Source organism: Sphaeramia orbicularis, chromosome 12 (assembly GCF_902148855.1).
Source record: "Sphaeramia orbicularis chromosome 12, fSphaOr1.1, whole genome shotgun sequence".
Classification (NCBI taxonomy): Eukaryota; Metazoa; Chordata; class Actinopteri; order Kurtiformes; family Apogonidae; genus Sphaeramia; species Sphaeramia orbicularis.
In genome coordinates this window covers 34,007,294-34,029,142 of record NC_043968.1, presented here as the reverse complement: position 1 = coordinate 34,029,142, position 21,849 = coordinate 34,007,294, and the positions used below count along the sequence as shown (strand labels likewise).

The window sequence follows — 21,849 nt, the reverse complement described above, 5'->3', positions numbered from 1 at the left end:
TAAACACATCCTTATAAGGATATGTATGAATGACAGCTTTACTAATTACACGCCTGCCAGCAGGATGAGAGTTAGCTTTAAGGCAAAGGTCAAAAGTCACTTAAGTTGCTAAACTTTTACATGTGTTCAACTGAGTGTGTGTGTGTGTGTGTGTGGGGGGGGGGGGGGGGGGGGGGGGGTAACAGCCCTTTCTCTGTTTGTTTTTTTTTTTGCTTTGTTTTGTTTTTTCTATGTCAAAGTTCATCTAATAGGTGTTTTGGCTCGGACTCAGTTTGTGTCACTGTGCAGGCACTGAGGTTTATCCACGGTTTGTTTGTCTCTTTACATAATAAGTCTATTCACTGACATGCCCACGGCCCCAGCCACCATCAAAACACATAAAGCACACACACACAAAGTACCTGAAACACTCACATGCTGACCTGCACCCTCAAGAACAAAACAAAGCTATTTCAGAATCCAACATAATCTGACATTTTCAGATATTTTTTAGGTATTTTGCACCTTAAAGAGAATCATATTTTAAATGTCGTTGGGCAAAGTGTAATGACAATCAAGATTTGATTCTAATCTATTCTATTCTATTCTATTCTGTTCTGTTCTATTCTGTTCTGTTCTATTCTATTCTATTCTATTCTATTCTATTCTATTCTAGAGTTGACATCTCAACACTTGACATACACAGTTAAAAAGCAAATTAGCGATCACATCAAATTACTGCTAGCATCTGTCCACCTTCAGTTTAACTCTGTTTTGGTCTCCACCAACCAAAAGCTGAGGGAAATTTGTGCCTCTTTAGCTGCTAAATGCTCCACTATTTTCAGTATCCCACTGATAATGCTGTCTGCCTTTCTGTAATCGGATAGAGGTGGTATGGTGGGATTATAAGAGCTTGTTTGCTAAAAACAGCTGTCTGCTCCTGTACATGTGACAGTAATTTAATGACATTTCTTTCGAGAATCTCTTTAAATTGAAAAAACATTACCAAAATCAGGAGCTTAGCTGGGAAAATGCTCTTCCAGGCCTGCTTCTTGAATTACAACTTGGATTAAAAACATATATTGAAAAAAAAAAAAAAAGTTTTTGCAGCCAAATTCACTCAAATAGTAACTACGTACATGGCACAAAGCCAGAAAAAGAAAACACAAACCCAGTCTTTGTAACTGCTTCTCTGCCTCCCCTTTTGCTGACTCCTCTCTTTGTGCCTCTATCTGATTCACATCATCTGCTTTGCTGCTTTGTTCTGCTTCACCCTAAATGGCAGTTACATAAAAACCGAGCAGAAAGTTAATGCCTTGAGGCAAAAAGGGAGAAAATGCAGAAGGGGAAAAAGGGTTAAATGGAGAAGAGCACTGACAAACAGAGCAACAGACAGACTGTAAAAATAAAATACTAAAAGAAAACCAGAGCCCCACTCCTAGTCTGGCTTCTCCTCTTATTGGTCAATATGGCGTCCAATAGGAGTCCAGGGGAGGATCACTTCCTGTGAGGTCGAAGGGGGGGCCTCCCATGTGGTCTGGTGTACATTTGTGTGTGTTTATGGCCAGCTTGAAGTAGAAAGAAGTGAAGCTTTCCAGGAATTTTTGTGTCAGCATAAATGCGTATGTAGGTAGAGTAGATGAACATGTTTCTGCCACGTATGTATTAGACGTGTGTGTCCTTTAGGTTTTTGTGTGGGTTTGTGGACATTTTGTTATATGGCCCTCTGCCCGTGACTGTGGATCAGTGAATTTCAGGAATGAGGATTTTACAAGGATTTTTATGCAGAGTTTACAGTATAAATATACATCCACAGAAACCAGTAGTCAAATGGCTGTATGCATAGCTTTGTAATTACCCAGTTTAATGCCTTGGAAGGAGATATTTAATATAACATTACTCTCACGTAGAAGATTATATTTTTCCTTTGCAAAAAAACCACTCTGTTCTGTTTATAGAGCAAAGAACTAGCTTTGCTTAGATGAAGATAATATGTGATGACAGTAACTGCAAATTAAACATATATGAAAAACAAAGTAGTGATATGGATAGAACAGGAAAAAGCTGTGCTCATGTACTGTTTTAAATGTAAATATTATGTGTGCTATAACCTGTGAAACTGTTATCATTTTAACACATACCGTACATCTCTTGCTCATATATTGAAACTTTATAGAAAACATGATAATTTTGACATGATGAACAGCAGTAGACATTAGGTAAGCTAAAATCCAAACAGAGAAAATAATGTTAATGATAGGGGAATACTGTGAGGGGCAATTATTATCCATATTCACAAATTGCTTCCAGATGCTTGGTAGGGAAAGCAGAACAAAATGGTCATGTGCACTGCTGTCTAACTGCCAATTCAGCTGAGATACATCAGACCAGGGGAGAAATTTGTGTCTCCTCAGGAACTGATTTTGTACATTTATTTTCGAATTCTATTTATTTTTATTTGACCAGGATTTATTTAAAAAGTATGAAAAAAGCATATCACTGTAGTAACAAATTTGCTAATTTGCACTGTGATGCACTGCTGTACTTCATAGTCCAATGCACATGAATGGGGTTCTATGTAGAGTTGATATTCCAAACTCTCAACAGCAGTGGGAAGCCACATACCAGAAGACACTTAAGACTACCAAACCCACCAGTGAACCAACACTATGTACCCACAGACTGTATCATTCACTGAATAAAGGACAATTCTCATCATTTACACATATCTGTATTATGGTATTATCAAGTTTTCTATATCAAACAAAAACTCAAAGCCTTGTATTTTGATAGCTGTTCACACAGGTCACTATGACAACTGATAGTTTACACTGTTTTTAGACAGAAAAAAGCCAAAGTAAAACTATCAGAATCAGAATTGCCTTTATTGTCATTTGACAGTACAGAGTACATCAAATGAAATTAAGTTCGATGATTAGGGACATCGGACGGCTGCTCCTAGTACAGAGTACAACTAGAGCGCTACCACAAAACCCTTTCTTCGACAATTGCAGTGAAGAACAGAAGATAATGCAAAGCACAAATATAAGACATCATACAGTTTTCACACAGTACATGTGGACACATGCTGGAATTTTTTCATGGATTTGAAGGGAATCGGGGGACAGCATGAACAATTATAAGCCTTATAAGCCTTCTTTTTGGCTTCTAACCTCTTCTGCACAATTTTGTTACTTGTTTGAATGTTGTTGTTTTTTCTATTGCTGTTTTTATTTTGTGCAATTAAATTAAATTAAATTAAATTAAATTAAATTAAATTAAATTAAATTAAATTAAACAATTAGGCAGAATTCTTCATGCTGTAAACTACAAATTTTCTGTAAGGTTTGTTTAGTCAATAGCTGCACAAAAGATCTGTTTTTGTCCAAACAAGGACAGAACTGACACAGTTTAGTTTGAACCGTGGATAAAAAAAAAATAGTGAGCTTAGCAATCACATAATAACTTTACCTTCATAGGCCTCATAATCAAAGTGCCCATGTGGATGAAATACTGTAATTTCAGCATCAAACTCCATTCTTTTCATTTAGAGCTGTATCCAGTGGTGAAAACAACAAAACTTCTAATTTTTATCACTTTGTCACTTTCTTTGACTCAAAAAGTTGTTTCTTTGGCCCCATGGCATTAATGCCACTCACTACTTCCTCTAGTGGTCAAATAACTTGCACATCAACATAAATAAATTCAGTTCATATCGCTACAGTCCACTGACATCGCTATTTTTGTCAGAACTTCAGGATTCTTCATTCTGAACAGTGTTGTGATACATTCTCAAAACTTAATATTTTAAAGTACAAATATCACATATAGCTCCTTTAAAGAGATCATATTTTCATATTTTGCTAAACCCACTTTTATTAGTCTTTGGTTCATCTATTTGTGTATTTGGACCCTAATAGTTCATACAGTTTGAATTTGAGCCCTGCAGGTGTTGCAAAGCTATCTTTATATTCATTTAGGCAAAAATCGAGTGGATTTCTACAACCCGATTTAATTCCCTCTTAATTTGTTATATCTATAACTAGTTACATCACGACATTTGCACATATAAGGTCAAGACTTCCGACGAACATTTCTCTACGTACGCCGTAATTGTTTGTCAACAGCAGTGGTTGTAGTAAAAACTGAAAATATGTTCAAACTTCGAGACGATTACCTAAAATGTTCAGTTGTTGGTTGTATTAACGAACACAAGTGGTTGAACAGGACAGAGCAGCACAGCCAACAACTTGGAGGGGGTGGGGCCTGAAGTGACTAATTTGCATTTAAAGGGCCAGCGCTCAAAAGACCTTTCTGGTGTCATTACTCAGAAATAGGGTTGAAGATGGACCTGTGGAGTTGAATTAATGAAGAATTCGGACCCAAGCATAGCATTTACAGTTTATGGAGACCACAGGGAAATGTTTTAAAATGCATAATTCCACTTAAAAAAAGCAAAATATCACTCCTTTAAAGATAAGCAAACAAGTTGGAGACTCACACATATTTGACTATCTCTAAGAAGCATGGCAAAAATATTTTTAGATATCTTTTGCATGCACGGGAAGTTTCACAAAACCCAGAATTTTTGTCCACAAATATTTCCTTTTTTCAGATTGTGACATGTATATTACTCTCATGTCATAGTGGTCTCATATATTTTCATCTGTCTGTTAAAGATGTGCCTGCGGCCCATTTGGGTCTAGACCCTAAGACTCAGAAAGACAGCAAGAGACATTTTAAATCACCAAGAAAGTACATTTTATGGCAGATTTACGGGCAATTTTCTATGAGGGAAAACTTCAAGGCTTTACATGACCAGGCAATATGTGATATTTAACAAACACAGACCCAGGCGTTGGACTTTAGGTATGTGTTAAACCCTGGACATCTGTCAAGGAACATCTTTTTGGCCTCTGAGTTGTAATTCACAGATACTGAAGGTTAATGTGTGTAACCCTGCTGACCTCCTGGATGTATTCTTTCCTTACCTGCCCTGGGAAGAAAAAGGTCAAGCAATAATTTATGACCATATTTACATAAAGTGAAGATAAACCGATGAATTAAAAATCAAGTCAGTACATTGAGAAAGACTTCACATTAAGTGAACACACATGTCTCGTGGGCTGTATGTAGGCCATTTCAATGTTTTGGTTGTGGTGTGTGACTGTGTGCGTATGTGGGTGTGTGTACTGTATGTGTATGTGTTTTGGCGACATGCCCAAGGCTGATGTTGATAAAGTGTGACCACATGAGTCCCCAGAGTAGAAAAGATGGAAAGAGGCCAGTGCATATACATACCTTCTCCTCTCAATCTCTCCCTGTCTCTCCGTATCTACTACTCTAATACCCTAATGTATTTTTTGTAACACTTCCTCACATCTATCTCTGTCTTTGTACCTCTTTTCACTCTCGTACATTTTTTTTTCTGCGCAGTTCTGTGTCTGCAACTCCCTCATACTCAGAAAAACATACAAAAGACCGCAGTACACTGCACATGTGTTCATAGTGTTTTGACAGTCTTACAGTTCGAGGAATTGCTTCATGCTTTCTTGGAAATTAACCTACTCTGGATCAAACTGTACTGTAACTTGCATTGAAATGGGGGCTGAGATCAACATTTTCAGCACAAATTACCCTCAATATGTAACGTGTGTAGCAGACAGCGATGGAAGAAGTATTTAGACCTTTACTCCAGTTAAAGTACTGATACCACGCTGGGAAAATACTCAGCTATAATTAGAAGTTATGGATTCAAAACCTTACTTTAGTAAAAAAAAAGTATCATTAGCAAAATGTACTCAGTGTATGAAAAGCAGATGTAGTCATTGTGCAGTAAAATGGCTTTATTTTCATAATCATAAATGACGTTTTTGGGTTCATTTTACTCCTGCATTCATGTGTAAGTTGAGTTTTACTGCTGCACATGATTAAGGTTGAGCACATGTGAACTAATTCATGTAGTCTTGTCTAGTTTAAGGGGTTATATGTGGTATTTAAATACAAAACTCTAAACAGGCGGAGGAAGTCACATACCAGAACGCACTCACAGCTACTAAAACCACCAAAAAAATCAATGCCATGTATACACAGACTGTATCACTCACTGAATAAAGTCTAAAGCTCATTGTTTACACACATTTGTATTATGGTAGAACCAAGTTTTCTTCTTCAAACAGATGTCTTATAATTTTCATGTACTGCATTAACTGATAGTTTACATTATAGGTCTGTTAGCTTAGCTCTGTAGACAGAAAACAGCCACAGTAAAACCACAAATCCTCTTGTTTTCCATAGGGTTTGTGTTGTCGATAAGTGAACTAAAGATGTGTAATGAATCATCCAAACAAGGTCAGAACTGTTGCACTTTAGTCTGAACCAACAAAGGGCAAACTTAGCAAAGATAATAATATCACATAATAAATTTATACCTTCAGAAGATTCATGATTAAAGTCAAATGTGCAAAAGAAATGCTTTTAGCAATTCAGCATCAAATTCCATTCTTTTCATTTAGAGCTGCGTCCAGTGGTGAAAATAACAATCATGCTTCTAGCTTTTATCATTTGGTCACTTTCTTTGACTCAGCTCTCATCGCATCTTGTCACTTCCTGACACTTTGGTTTAGGACCCTGTGCTGTTTATTACCCTCAGCCCTTGTCGCAGCGTATTGTCACCAGTTCGTCATCCATCTGTCTGTCTGTCTGTCTGTCCATCCGTATGGGCTAAAACTTTGGCATGCACCATAACTTCTCAACTGGGGGGGCAGATGGGCAATGATAAGGAAACCCTGAAATGGACTGAAAGCCAAGGGTTTGCAAGCTCATGCAAGTTATGTTTTTCTTTCTATAGTAAAACCAGCAGAGTGACTCACTACTTCCTGTAGCGGTCACATAAATTCACTGGCCTGTTGCTATAATTCTATTAAGTTCATATCTCTACAATCCGATACATTGGCAGGTTTGACACAACTTCATGACTCTATACTTAACACTCAGATGATACTTCTGATAATTTTTTTAATATTCGAAATAAGTAAATGAAATAGACAGCCCCATCTACAACAATGCATCACATTCTTTAAAGTGTGTCGTGCTGCTCTCCTGTGATAATCATACATCTATAAACAATCATTCTCAGTAGTAGATTAAAATGTTCAGTGTTTCCCTCTGAGATGTAGTGGAGTACATGTATAAAGCTGCATTAAGAGATGAATACAAGTACCTCAAATCTAAAAAAAAAAAAAAAAAAAATACAAATAAAAAGTACCTCAAATCTCTACTTATGTACAGTATATTCCCCCACTGACAATGCACAGGTGTTAAATGAAATCTTATACTGAAAGGTAGGGGTTTTTCCAAATACCAAAAGCAAAACAACCTTTTTTTTTGGAGGGGGGACGGGGGACCTGTTTGTTTTGGTTTCGTGTTAATACACTCAAAGTGTCCAAAGCCTACATGTACGATGTCAACATCAACATTTGGTTCCAGAAATTAGGACATAGTTGTGATAAGACACAAACCACATATGAACACATGGAAAAGTATTTTTTTGAACCAAAGCACATATGCCAACTTGCTGTCTCCACACAAAATGAACTGTGCCAGTGCTTATGGGCGAGTGGGAAGTGGATGTAAACACACCAAGTTCTTGGCTTTCAAGAGCCAACATTGTTAAACTATTAGGTAGATACCAAGGCACATGACCTCAGCCCACAAAAACGCTGTATTTACATTCACTACAATGTTGTCATAAGCGTGTGTGCCTGGTCCACATGTGCTGGTCTACTTCCGTTTGGAAAGAGATCCGTGAACTGCAGAGTGTGGTACGTTTTATTTTGAGACAGTAAAGTTCTGCTGCAATGACATTTTATACACTCGTGTCTTCGTATAGATAGACTTTCTATATCTGGGAGGTACGGTGGACGACAAGGGTCAAACACATTGCAACGGCCCGATGTGTCTCAGTTAGAAAAAACAGCTGCAAGTACAGAAACGATGCAAATTCATAAACTCAAACATAAGTCTAAACGAGGTTCAAAAAGAGGAACATGGTGCAAATGACAAAATGTGCTGCAAAACACAAAAACAAATGCGTAATCATCAAATGCCAGTCAACTACAACGGAAGTGCTCCAAACCTGCAGGGGGCAGCATTTATAGACAACGGACTAGTGTCAAATAGAATCAAATAAAAGTCACATTACCGCACTACGCAGTAACTTCCATTTGTTCCACTGTAGTTTGAAACCCTGTCAGTCAGCTGTTCTCTGTCTCTCTCTCCATCCTGTGTGTCTCTGCATTGAGCTGTTCTGCTGACAGCGCCGCCTGCTGGTTTGGAGCGCTTCTGTTAGACTGACTGGTTATGCAGCGTTCTTCGTTTGCAGATGTTTTCTTGGTTTGCATTGTTTCTTTATTTGCAGAGCATTTGATGATTATGCATGTGTTTTTGTGTTTTGCAGCACATTTTTTCATTTGCACCACATTCCTCTTTTTTACCTCCTTTAGACTTATGTTTGAGTTTGTGAATTTGCATTGTTTCTGTACTTGCAGCTGTTTTCTCTTAACTGAGACGCATTGGGCCGTTGCAATGTTTTTGGCCCTTGTCGGCCACTGTAGGGAGGACATTGAGAGATCTAAAAAAGCTGCATAAAATTAGAATGTGATACACACATATACAAACATTAGTCACAGTAACGCTTGACCTCTTAACCCTCTCAGATTGAATTTTGGGCTCCATTACTCCTCACTGTCCTCACTTTTAGAACTCGACTGCACTGAAAAGAGACAGTAACCCATGTCTAGCACCTGTTCAGTATTTCTCACCCAATTTCCCTCTATTTTAGATATTCTAAACACACCGAAGAATGTAAATGAGCATGCCAATCTGCAACACTACAGGGGTATACTATGGATGTGTACCAGACAGTATTGGGGTTTAAGCTATTTTTTTGATCTAGTGACCTTTAACCTTTGACCACAAAATTCATGGGTGACCCAGACAGGTCACAGTCAATGTTACCATTAAGTTTGATCATCGTAGCTGTATTTGTAACTTGGCGAGGGTCATAAATTATCAAACTACTTATGTTCATTCTGTTCATAAAATGCTCTATTTTTTTCCCAGTGAATATTAGTACATCATAAAGCAACAACACTGAATATAATCATAATTAAGCATCCTAGCTCGCCACCAACCTATAGCAAGGTTTTGCCCTCACAGAAGTTGTTTGACTAAAATGTTGTTCATTTTATTATTATTATTGTTTAAACCTTTATTTAAACAGGAGAAAATGACTCTGTCTTTTGCAAGGGTGTACTGGCCAAGATAGCAAAAGCAAAAGAGTAAAGAAAATAGAAATTTCAGCCACTAAAACATAAAACACTAAATAATACTGAAAACATACATATAAAACACCACCAATAATTTCAAAGTCAAACCATCAGTGTTCCTAAAAAGCATCTCAAAGCAGAACCCAGTTCAATCAGTCAGGAACACATTTACATCCACACTGATCCTTTTCCTATTCATTTAAAGTTAATTTGAGTTTATTTTTTATTTTACTTCTTTCTACAAATACTTCTAAACTTTGCGGAGAAAAAAATCCAATCACAATTTCAGATCACATTAAATATATTTTAATCAATAATAAGTAGAAATGTCCAAATATTACTTTTTTATTCATTGATGCAGACATGATTCTTTGCATTTAGTTCTAGAAAATGGGAAAATCCCCTTGAAGAAATATTGCAGAAATGATCTTTTCCCAAAGGTGGAAATGCTACCAGTAGATTGGACACATAGAGTGAAAACAAAGGCAGCACATACTGAAAGGCTGTGGTGCTCAACAATCACTGCACATGTCCAGTGTCAATGCGCTGTTTATTTTGGAACCGTGCAGAACATTTCAGCACAATGAAGTCATAAAAACAGTATGTCCCTGGTGTGCATGATTGACTTCATATACTGTGTGTGATCTATGTCTTCCTTAAAACACTTCTCTGTTTCTGCAGCATAAAAAAAAGGAAAAACTCCCAGCACCGATCCCCATCCTCCCATGGCCTCGGGTAAAATAATCCATGTGTGGACAAGATACTTTACCGCTCAGTGTTAAGTAATCCAATATGTCCGTCCGCAGTGCATGCAATAATTAGATCAAGAAAACTGTCGCCCATGACATGTATGCAATGATATTTAATTCTTTCCCTCTGACTTTCCTGTTGGAGCCCATGCACCCAAATCACTTTCATATGACAAATATATGGAGAAAGAGGATATTTACTTTAAAACAGAAAAAAAGGCCAATTTTTATGCATACAGTGTGTTTCTAAAATGACTTAAGAGCAGCTTAGGCAATAATTTATCACTATGAAAAGAACTGCTGGAAAATGAGCTGCAGTTAGAGCTACTGCGATAAATAAACTATGAAGGGAAAAAAATCTAACTGCCAACATTTGAGAAAGGCTTATCTCATTCTAGTTATCTTATCCTAGTTCAACTGGAGTATAGAGCAGCGACTCCAGAGGCGACATTCGACCCCTCAAAAAAATAAATAAATACAAATAATTAAAATAATGTGTGGATCAGTTTCATAGCAGCAGAAGTTGCATTTATTACCGATGGAGCTCAAGTAATGCTTATTGACTTTGACATGGACTCACATGGAAGCATGTGTGCTTGGATTTAGTGGAAACACAAAATCAGTTGCAAAATTATTAGATAAATAAATAAAACACTTAAAAGCATCTTGTTGAATTATGGTTCCTCTGTAGGGGTAACAGTGGTCATTGCTGCCCTCTCCTGGTCAGTTTTATCTCCTCTGTAACTCAGCCCTCATAGCAGTGGTTCCCAACCTTTGTTGGCTCGTGACCCCAATTTAACATCACAAATTTCTGGCAACCCCAGACATTCAAAACAAAGGCATTTTGCTAAAAATTAATTTGTTTTGATTATGTAATAGTTTGCTATACTATGTTGCAGATTAACATTAATTTTAGATGACATTTAGTCTATATAATGTATATTATTATGGACAGAGGCAGAAAAGCCAGGTGTAAATTACTGCACAAAGTGAGAATTTTATTTTTCTTGGTCAGGATATGTACAGTCAGTCCAGCTTGGATTTACAAGGCTGACAATTAATACTGAACAAGCAATAACTCAAACTATGAATTATGAAAGAGCTGCAGCATCTGAAACTGACCACAATGAACATTTGAAAGATAAACAGTACCACAGTGCTTCAGTTTCAACTTCACAGTTTGTCATGTCTGTTATGGATTGTGATTGTCTCTCTCTATTCACCATATATATTTTATTAGTAAGTTTTGTTTGTTTGTTTGTTTGTTTGTTTGTTTGTTTGTTTGTTTGTTTTTATCAATTACTAGAAATTTCAGGCGACCCCAAGAGGGGTCCCGACCCAAGGTTGAAAGACACTGCCTTATAGACTGTGCAGCTTTTTCATATATATACATATTTCCAGTTTATTTTATTTCTTCTACCTTTGTTTAGTATTTTCTGTCATCCTTTTCTTCTAATTTGTGTGTTGACCACCATCTGTGCCACCTATTGCCTCATTTTTCTTTCCTCTGACCTCTTTTTTCCTTCACCGTCTCTATCATTTCCTATCCTAGTTTCTCATATTGCTCATTGCCTCTCACCCCCTGTCTGTGGGATTTTAAAGGAAGTTAAGGCAAAGGTTCATGCAGCTGCAGTGATGGTCAGATGTCCGGTTGAAGCAGGATGTAAAAAGGCTGCACTGGCAGGGTTTCAGTTTAGTCCAATGGGGAAACAGAACCAGGGTGAGAATAGAAAATATGACGCAAACGTTAGCGACAATATAATGTGAAAGGGGACCCAAAAGTCAGTTATTTATGTATCTCCTTGAAACAATATAGATATACTGAATATATTTCCTGGTCAATAAAAGTCTTTGTCTCCATTTAACTCAAAGCAAATAGTTCAGATCCTTCCTTTGGGTAAATACTGCAGTGATTAATGTTTCAGTTCTTTAACTCTAACTAATGCAGTAGCTTCTCATTTCTTAACCCAAAAAGACCTAGTACTACATTTATGGCAGGTCCCAAATTATTTTTCTGTCTATTTAACCTTTCTTAAGTCACTTATCATGATTACCTCCGCCAAGGAGGTTATGTTTTTGCCAGGGTTTGTTTGTTTGTTTGTCTGTCTGTTTGTTTGTCTGTCCGTTAGTGTGCAACATAACTCAAAAAGTTATGGACAGATTTGGATGAAATTTTCAGGGTTTGTTGGAAATGGGATAAGGAAGAAATGATTAAATTTTGGTGGTGATCGGGGGTGGGGGGAGCCCACGGGGGGGGGGCCACTGATCGTTAGTGTGCAACATAACTCAAAAAGTTATGGACAGATTTGGATGAAATTTTCAGGGTTTGTTGGAAATGGGATAAGGAAGAAATGATTAAATTTTGGTGGTGATCGGGGGTGGGGGGGCCCACGGGGGGGCCCACTGATCAGCCTTGGCGGAGGTCTGCGCTCTCCGAGTGCTTGTAGTTTATTATAATATTACCCTGTGTGTTTTGTATTTTTCACTTTAAATCATGTCTTTTCTTCTATTTAATTTCCTATATTTAATTTAGATGTTCATGAAAATTCACTAAATTCAAGCTCAAATTAAAGCTGAGGGTTATTATATCAAAAACAGAGAAAACTGAAGAAAAAGTTACTTTTTCAGTAAAATCTATCATTAACTGACCATAAATCAAGTGTGTCCATCCACTATCATTGATTCAATTCCATGGGTTTTACTGGTGAATCAATGTTGTAGAAGATGACGGTGTTTCCACGGTAACTACGGAGCCTCTGAATGCCCAAATGGGTCATATTTGATGACCATGAAAAGATGACAAACTGTATTTTACACCAATTATTTACATGTATTGATAGAATTAGTGGATTAACAGGTATTAAACAATTTAGATCAGTAAATGGTTTTGGTCACCAGTGGACGTTTGGGTCTTTACGGGTTAAACAACAGTTTGATAGAGAGAATAAAGACTGGACTGTGTTTCAATGGAAAAATGCCATGAGGTCTGATGAGTCCAGACTGACCCTGCTCCAGAGTAATGGAATATCAGGGTAAAAAGAGAGGGTGAGAAGTGGTTACCCATCATGCCTAATGCCTACAGTACAAGTCTGTGGGGGCAGTGTTATGACCTGGGTCTGTCCACTTTCAGCCACATGATGTGTCAAGAAAATTATAAATTACATCAATTAATTTTATCAAAACAATATCACAGCAAATGTATGATGTAACTAAAGCTAAAGCTCATTGAGATGTTATATTGTAGGACTATAAAACAGTGCAATAAACCATATCCCTATCCAACCTGTGGCATGATCTGCATGTGCACAGCTGTAAGTAGTGTATATATAGCTATTTTGATCGGTCTTTATTTTTGATTTTGCACATTCTTTTGCTCTTGTGTGCTTTTCTGCTTTTCTGCTGTAAATCTGGAATTTCCCCTTGTGGAACTAATAATGGCATATCTTATCTTATCTTATCTTATCTTATCTTATCTTATCTTATCTTATCTTATCTTATCTTATCTTATCTTATCTTATCGTACCTTATCTTATCTTATCTTATCTTATCTTGTCTTAACTTGTCTTATCTTATCTCTTATTTTTTCTATTTTTGGGCCAGGCTTTTGTATGTCATAGCTGCGTGTGCATTCAATTCTTGATCTTTATGATCATGAAACATTGATGGTATAAACTGTATCGCAGCCACTTTCTCTTTTTCAGGGAGGTTCGACCTCTAATATAAACATGAATCTGTATGCCACAAAGAAGACAGCAGCTGAGGGAATGTTGGACATCGCTTTGTTTCTGGCTAACATCACACACATGAAGACGGTCATTGAACAAGGAGCTGGATACAGGTAATGTTTGTAATGTGGTAATGTGTTTTAACCCTTAAAGACCCACAACTATTTTTGGCATAACATCCAAATGAGTTTTTCTTAGGCTTTTTTTTTTGTCTTTCCCAAGTGATTTATCCTCATTTATTATAATATTTACAATCACGGAAAAAATTATTAGACCACCCTTTGTTTTCTTCAATTTCTTCTTAATTTTAATGCCAGGTACAACTGAAGGTACATTTGTTTGGACAAATATAATGATAACAACAAAAATAGCTCATAATAGTTTAACTTAAGAGCTGATATCTAGACATTTTCCATGTTTTCTTGATAATAACCAACATCACTTCAGTTCTTACATCAATAGCTATGGCATTGTTCTGACTAAAACAGTGCTTTTAGACATTCCATGTTTTCTTTTCTGTCTGTTTTAGTCACATGATACACACAGGAGGTAGTACTGGATTGCATAATCATTGTTTTTGATGACTTTTAATGGTCTAATAATTTTTCCGTGACTGTAAATATCATCTGCATTTTGCATTTTTCAGTGAATATCAGGCATTTTCCTACTTATAATTTACTGATCAAGTAGACGTTCATAAAAGCTGAAAGTGAATTCAAAGATTGTTCGAGCAAATCAGAAACAAATGTGGAAAAAGTGGCGTTTTCAACAAAATTTGTCATTAACTGAACATAAAAACAAGTGTCTACAACCACTGTTTGTTAAACTCCATGGGTTTTACTGGTGAATCAATGTTGCAGCAGATGACGGTTTCCATGTTCACTACGGAGCCTCTGAATATCCAAATGGGTCATATCTGATAACCATGAAAAGCTATGAAACTGCATGTTACCAGAAATATTTACATATTTTGATAGGATTAGTGGATCAACAGGTATTTCACATTTCACATCGTAGATAGTTTTGGTCAGGAGTGGATCTTTGGGTATTTCTGGGTTTAATTGGATCAGATATTCTGTTAAAAATAAACATTTGGGACACTGAATTGGCCCATTTTTATCCATGACCAGTGTCACTACCTACAAGATTACATCTTTTTCTGTGCTTCCTCAGGTACTACGCTGCTGTCCTGACTCTGATCTCCTTTTCGCTGGCTCTTCAGATTGTAGCTGGAGTCCTGATCATCATCATTGGTGAGTCACTCAGTTTGAGCATTAGTCAGCCACTCCACACATCCATCCTCTTTGTTCTAACTAGTCCTATTAACACACTAATACACTGACACATCGGTTTGCTGTGAAAATTCAAATAAGGAAGGTTGAATCACAGTTTGGCAGGAAATATTTTCACAATTACAAATATTCAATGATGATAAAAGTAATTAAAAAAATACAGGCTTTACATTCTTGTCTCTGACTCTTTTGTGTAGTTTTTGGGTATGTGTGTACATGTATGTGCTTCTTACAGCCCGGCGAGATCTCAACGAAGAGGCCAACCAGAAGCGCCTAGACAGCCTGAACAACACCACAACCATCATCATCTTCCTCATCTTCATCACCAACATCTGCATCTCTGTCTTCGGCATGGAACGCACAGGCCTCTTTGCCAGGATGCATTTCTGACGGAGGAAAAAAGAAGAACTGTGTGGGGATCCATAAAAATAGAAGGAAATTAAAAAATTCAGACACATCAAACACACATACACACTAATTGAAACATGTCTCACTGTTCTACTCACAGTATTAATCATCTAAAGTTTTACTATATTCTTATTTAGTATGAATGGACCGGGCCAGAGGACCAACTAGATGTTTGTGTGTCTGTGTTTGTATGTTTTGTGTCTGTCTGCTTGTGTGTGTCTGTGGTATGGACTGTCTTTGTGTGGATGTTGTCGTGTGAAGCTCGTTGTGAGCTGACCCTCTTCCCGTCGTATCGGCGGTTACTAAACTGTCTAAATAATTTGATCACTGGTCTCATCTTCCTCACCTTTATCACCAACATCATTAAAGCAGCGTTTGGTACTCAACGCAGTTGGCTCCTGGGATGGCTGTTTCAACGGTTCATCCTATGAAACACACACTTTGAAACCCTGTATGTACCAGAAACACACTCAGGAGTAACATAGGAGGTTACTAGTTGTAGGATTTTTACATAAGAGCTGTGAATTTCAGAAACATAACATTCAGCTATAACTGGTCAAAAGCAGAGTTCATTATTGCTATTTTTTATTTTAGCATTTTGTTTCACCATAGGACACCTGTATTAACTATTAACTACCATAACATATCTATGCATATGTTAGCATTCAGCTTTGGAAATAATTATTAGACTACCTGGGATTTTTCTACAGAATTTCAATATAAGAAAACATTTTTTTTTTTTATCGCCTCACTGTTCTTTTTTTTGTTTGTTTGTTTGTTTTAGTAAATCAGTGAAACTCTAGTCCTGGGTCTCAAAAGGTTAAAGCAGTTTGTAATAGACAGGATAAAATGTAATAAATGTACTAAAAAACTAAATACAGTGCATTCAACAAACTATGGGTATGGAATTTTAAATGATATAATTTCTTGAATTTACACTAAATAACAAAAAAGCTTTTTAAAACACTATTATCATATGCATCAGCTATGGTTAAATCGATTTAAAGTAGTACGGAAATAAAACAAGAGAAGAAAATGGTGTGATGAAGCTAACATTGACAGTTTGGTGCTTAATCAGGAGGAGAACACTGAGAGACAATGCTGAAAAAAAAAAAAAAAAACCAGCAGAAAAACTTATTAAGAAAAGTTTGTTAATGAATGAATTGTTTATGTTGGTTTGTACATTAATCATTGCATTTAGTACAATAATTAAAATAAGCATAAAAACCAAAAAAGGAATAGGCTAGAAGCAAAAGTTTATTTTGTGCCTATCCTTTTCCCCTGATCCACTGCTTACATTAAATTAAATGTGTGCAGCATCGAGCATTCTCATTATAACAAAACAATCAGCAACAACAAATGCATATGTACCATCTCAACTTAATATCCCTGAATAATTTTACACTTAAGGCTTTTTTAAAACATTGTCAAAGAAGTGAACAACTTAATTCATCAAGTCCATTCCATAATTTCACACCCACAACCTATTCTAATAGCTCTTTTTTGTAATTTTTCTAATGTATCTATCATAGTTTTTTCTGCATTTACGTATGTTGCTGCATAATATGTTAAGTCGAGCATAACCAAGAAACAATATATCATGTATAGGCTGTTTTTATTTAGTAAGTCCCTTGTTTTATACAGTATTATACAGTATTAGAACCTCCAGAAGAAAATGCAATAGGGCACCGTGTCACAATGGTCTGATAATTATTTTCAAAACGGCACATTTCCCATGAATAAAAGTAAGTTAAAATCTACTTCAAAACCAACTCTAAGGCTTATGCATGAACTTAATACAAACTCTCTACTTACATCATGAAAACATCAACTTTATTGAGGTGAAAGAGTAAAGTTTCATTCCCATTATAAAATAATTCAATATTTTCTTGTATGTTTTGTTTTTAAGAGAAGATGATTTGCCTTTTTCTGACACTAATGGGATTGAACGGTAAAACCCAATATGTTCAACATGTCTACTAACAAAATGTAAAACATAACATATGGTAGACACTGTGTTCAATTTTATCAGGGTTAAAATCTATCAAATTTCCCACTGAGACGTTTGCTCTGAATAGAACAACTGGACGTTTTTACTTGAGGGCAGAGTTAAATGATATTTGCTGCGGGAGGTAATTAAAGTTTTCATTTACTATTCTCTTGTGGAATTTATTTAATATGAGCAAATCATTATCAGTACGTCTAAATCCAGACAAAACATCCCAGTGAAAACAAACCCACAGACAAGGAGGGCGTGTGACTGAACTGTGTGTGAATTGTCCAAGTGAGTGAACGTCACTGTGTGTGTGTGTGTGTGTGTGTGTGTGTGTGTGTGTGTGTGTGTGTGTGTGTGTGTGTGTGTGTGTGTGCGTGTGTGTGTGTTGGATTTGTTTTTAGGTGTGTGTCATCTGTGTGTATGTGTGTGGTTGTGTTGGAAATGTTGAAATATACGTGTGTGTATGTGTCTGTTTGTGTGTACGTGTGTGTGTTGTAGCCCGCAGAGACCTGAACCTGGTGTCCAATCAGAAACGACTCGACTACCTTAACAACGTGGCCACAGGCGTCATCTTCGTCACCACGGTGATCAACTTCTTCATCAGCTTCTTCGGGTCCAAGAGGACGGGCTTCTTCCGCTGGCTGTTGGCTCGACTCCACTTCTGACGCACACACAGATGGACTCACACGTTTTCACATCACAAACATACGCAGAGCAGACAAACACAAATGGACCAACAATTCATCTAAAGTCACTTGGTTTATGTATTGGTTATTGGTTTTTATTCAGGGTTGTCTGTGGACTGTAATCTAACTAAAATATTTCCACTTAACCAACTGAACATCAGCATGTGTGTGTGCATCAGTATTTATTTAAATGACTTTAAATGCTTTTGTCTTCATATTTAATGCTTTGCTTGTTTTACATTTCAAATGCTTCAAACTGTTTTAGAGTTCACCTGGTTTTACACCTTGCTTCATAGCTTTATTTTAACCCATAAAGACCCAGTGCTACTTTTGTGGCAGTTCCCAAACGAATTTTTCCCCTATATTTAAGCTTTCTTAACTAATTTATCATCATTTATTGTAATATTATCCTCTTTAGTTTGAGGTTTTTCAGTGTAAATCATGTATTTTCCTATATTTAATTCACTGGTCATGTAGATATTCAAAGGTTTCAAGGCAAGGCAAGGCAAGTTTATTTGTATAGCACATTTCAGCAACAAGGCAATTCAAGGTGCTTCACACAGGACATTGAAATAAAAGAAACAAAAAGAAATACATTTAAAACATTATAAAAGAAACATGTAAAAGGTGATTAAAAACAGCAAGGAAGAAAACAACACATAAAATAAAATAAAAAAAGATAGAATAAAATAAAATAAAAATAAAAACACATATTAAAGTAAGAGTTCCAGTGCAGAGTTTCAAAGTGAATATAAAATTTAAAAAGTCAAAAGCCTTTTAGTCAAAGGCAGCAGTGAACAGGTGAGTCTTTAACCTTGACTTAAAAGAACTCAGACTCTCAGCAGACCTGATATTTTCTGGTAGTTTGTTCCAGATATATGGAGCATAGAAACTGAACGCTGATTCTCCATGTTTAGTTCTGACTTTGGGAACACAGAGCAGACCTGCACCAGATGACCTGAGTGGTCTGGATGGTTCATACTGGACTAGAAGGTCTCTGGTGGATTTTGGGCCTAAACCATTCAGTGCTTTATATGCTAGTGAGAGAATTTTGAAGTCTATTCTCTGAGAGACAGGGAGCCAGTGTAGAGACCTCAGAACTGGTTATATTCAAAGGTTATAATATCAGAAACAGAGAAACCAGGTGAAAAGTGACTTTTTCAGTAAAATCTATCATTAACTGAACATTAACCAAGTGTCTCCATCCACTGTCATTGATCCAACTCCATGGGTTTTACTGGTGAATCAATATTGTAGAAGATGACAGTGTTTCCATGGTAACTACGGAGCCTCTGAACATCTAAATGGGTCATATCTGATGACAATGAAAAGATGAAAAACTGCATTTTACACCAATTATTTACATGTATTGATAGGATGAGTGGATCAACAGGTATTAAAACCATTTAGATCAGTAGATGTTATTGGTTGCCAGTGGTTCCTTGGGTTTTTATGGGTTAAAAATAGCATACCAAAAAGTATTTTATAGATTAATGTCATGAACTAGGGTAATAAAACTAAACAGTATATCTTAATTATGTTTCATTCTACTGTAGAAAGCCAAATAAAATACAACAGAAGCCTGTCCCTGCTTTCTGTGTTTCTTAGACTTGTGTTTTGGTGACTGTATATGTTCACATACAGTAGAAAAGTGTCTGTTAAGTCAAATATTTTAGCTTGTCAGATGAACTGAGTGTACTTTGAACATTTTCTTTCTCCACTGTGTATGTGTATGTGTGTGTGTATATCACAGGCCGACGGGACTTGAATAATTCTGCCCTGCAGAAACGTCTGGACTACCTGAACAACGTAACAACCATCATTGTCTTCGTCACTACAGCACTCAACTTCTTCATCAGTACTTTTGGAATGCAGCGCACTGGACACTTCCCATGGCTTATGATACGCATTCACTGACCAGCACAGACATACCACCTATGGTACCATGCAAATGTACCCGTTTCAGGATTAATTTATCTTTTTAGACCATGATAATTAACTCATGCTCATACACATAGCGATGGCCAAAAAACAAAATCTCCTATCTGAAAAAATGCACTGTTTGAGAAATTTTTAAGTATCTTGTTTTTTCATGCACAAAGTGCTGTGTAAAAAGTGATATAGCCCAGCAACAATGCATTATTTATTGGGTTTCATTACCCAGTATCATTCTGCAAGAAAACAGGCAGTTTTGTTTAATTTTCTCAACAAAGTACATTTTTCAGATAGGAGGTTTTGTTTTTTGGCCATCGATATGGGGCCTTTGCATTTTGTTTTTTTTATTCTTTCATGGTCTTTTAACTTTAATGCCCAGATTAGTTCTGACTGAAGTTCTCATGCTGTTAACAGTTCCACATTAATGATTAAAGTACTTTAGTATATTCAGTGTTTTTGTGCCACAGTGTTGGGCAATGTTTGTCAGCAGAGACAGATTCATTATAAATTAACTAACAAACATTGTGCAAAATATCAGTTTATCTTCACTTTTCATACTAGAAAGAATAAAACTATTGATTTAGAGCAGTGGTTCCCAAACTGTTTTTCCACTTGGCCCAAAAGAGAAATGTGGTATCGTCTCAGTAACAAAATAAACAAGATGAACAAATAAGAAGAAGATAAAGAAAAGAAAGAGAAAGTAATAACAAAAACAGCGTGTAACCAAATAAAAAAGATTCCAACATGCATTTTTGTTCCTGTTTGGAAAAGAATGCTTTAGACATGAACAGTTCTGAGCCTCAGAACTACTACAAAATGACCACACTTAGTAAATGGTGCCATCTAGTGACCAGGGGCAGAGAGATTTCTAAAAATACATAACCTACACTCAGAGGGGTCAGTTGAATGACTCCCCCTAAAGCACACAAACGTGCTTTCTACCACACTGCAGTCAGAAATATGTTGTCTAGCATTTTACTTTTCTCATAGAAGCTTCTGAAATATGGTTCTAGTTCATCTACTCACATTTCAGCGTTCATGAAAACAAAAACACTGCAGAAAAGGGACAGTTATTAAGAAAAGGTCCGTCATCGATACAGTGGGTTTTATGGAAACAACGATGCTAAAGGTAAAATCCAGTGGTTTTGTGAGGACTACAAAATGGTTTTAGGTGTGCCCTCTGTTTGGGTGTGTACACATCAGTTCATCCACATGTCAAATAATAAAATGAGGAAGGCAAATGAGTCTAAATGTGTTCCTGTTTTCTGTTTGTATCCTGCTGTTCTCACCACCTGTTTGCAAAGTTCTCACAGCAGATGTAACTTTATTTGAGGTTCATGTGTGGAACTGAGGCCCACAATGACTTGAGCATTACCCGAATTTTTAATACGATTTACATATTTTTTTTATATTTTGACAATGTATCAGTTGTTTTCCCCAATAATTGTCAAATTAAACTATTTTTCCAGTGGGAGAAAACTGTATAGTGTTTTGCAAGAAATATATTAAGGCAGAACATATTTGTTTACTTTAGGTGTTTGTTTTTTTGTTTTTGTTTTTGTTTTTGTTTTTCGTGCTTTTACTGTGAACAAAATCATCAAAAACTGTAACAGTGTTGGAAAGAACCCAACTACTTTTACTCAAGTATAATTTAGCATTTTTTTCCCAGTCGTTACTTGTTTACTTTCATTTTATGTTTGTCAAAGTTCTACACCAGGTATCTGCACTAAATAAATTAAATCCTTATTAA

The 21,849-nt window shown here is 36.4% G+C and overlaps 1 protein-coding gene across 5 annotated transcripts in view; it reads left to right on the top strand.

Annotated features, from left to right (window-relative positions):
- LOC115429448 (ninjurin-2-like) overlaps window positions 1-20,176 on the top strand; it is a 48,508-nt gene extending 28,332 nt beyond the window's left edge. The window contains exons 2-5 of one of the 5 annotated variants that reach the window (XM_030148880.1): window positions 13,759-13,895; window positions 14,956-15,035; window positions 15,744-15,933; window positions 17,977-18,090. In XM_030148880.1, the coding sequence (XP_030004740.1) occupies window positions 13,759-13,895; window positions 14,956-15,035; window positions 15,744-15,913 (387 nt within the window). In that variant the 3' untranslated portion in view covers window positions 15,914-15,933; window positions 17,977-18,090. Of the gene's footprint in view, window positions 1-13,758; window positions 13,896-14,955; window positions 15,036-15,309; window positions 15,487-15,743; window positions 15,934-17,976; window positions 18,558-19,917 lie in introns of those variants that run through there. The other 4 variants (XM_030148883.1, XM_030148884.1, XM_030148882.1 and 1 more) reach the window with 4 other exon arrangements.
- The last annotated feature ends 1,673 nt before the right edge of the window (window positions 20,177-21,849 follow it).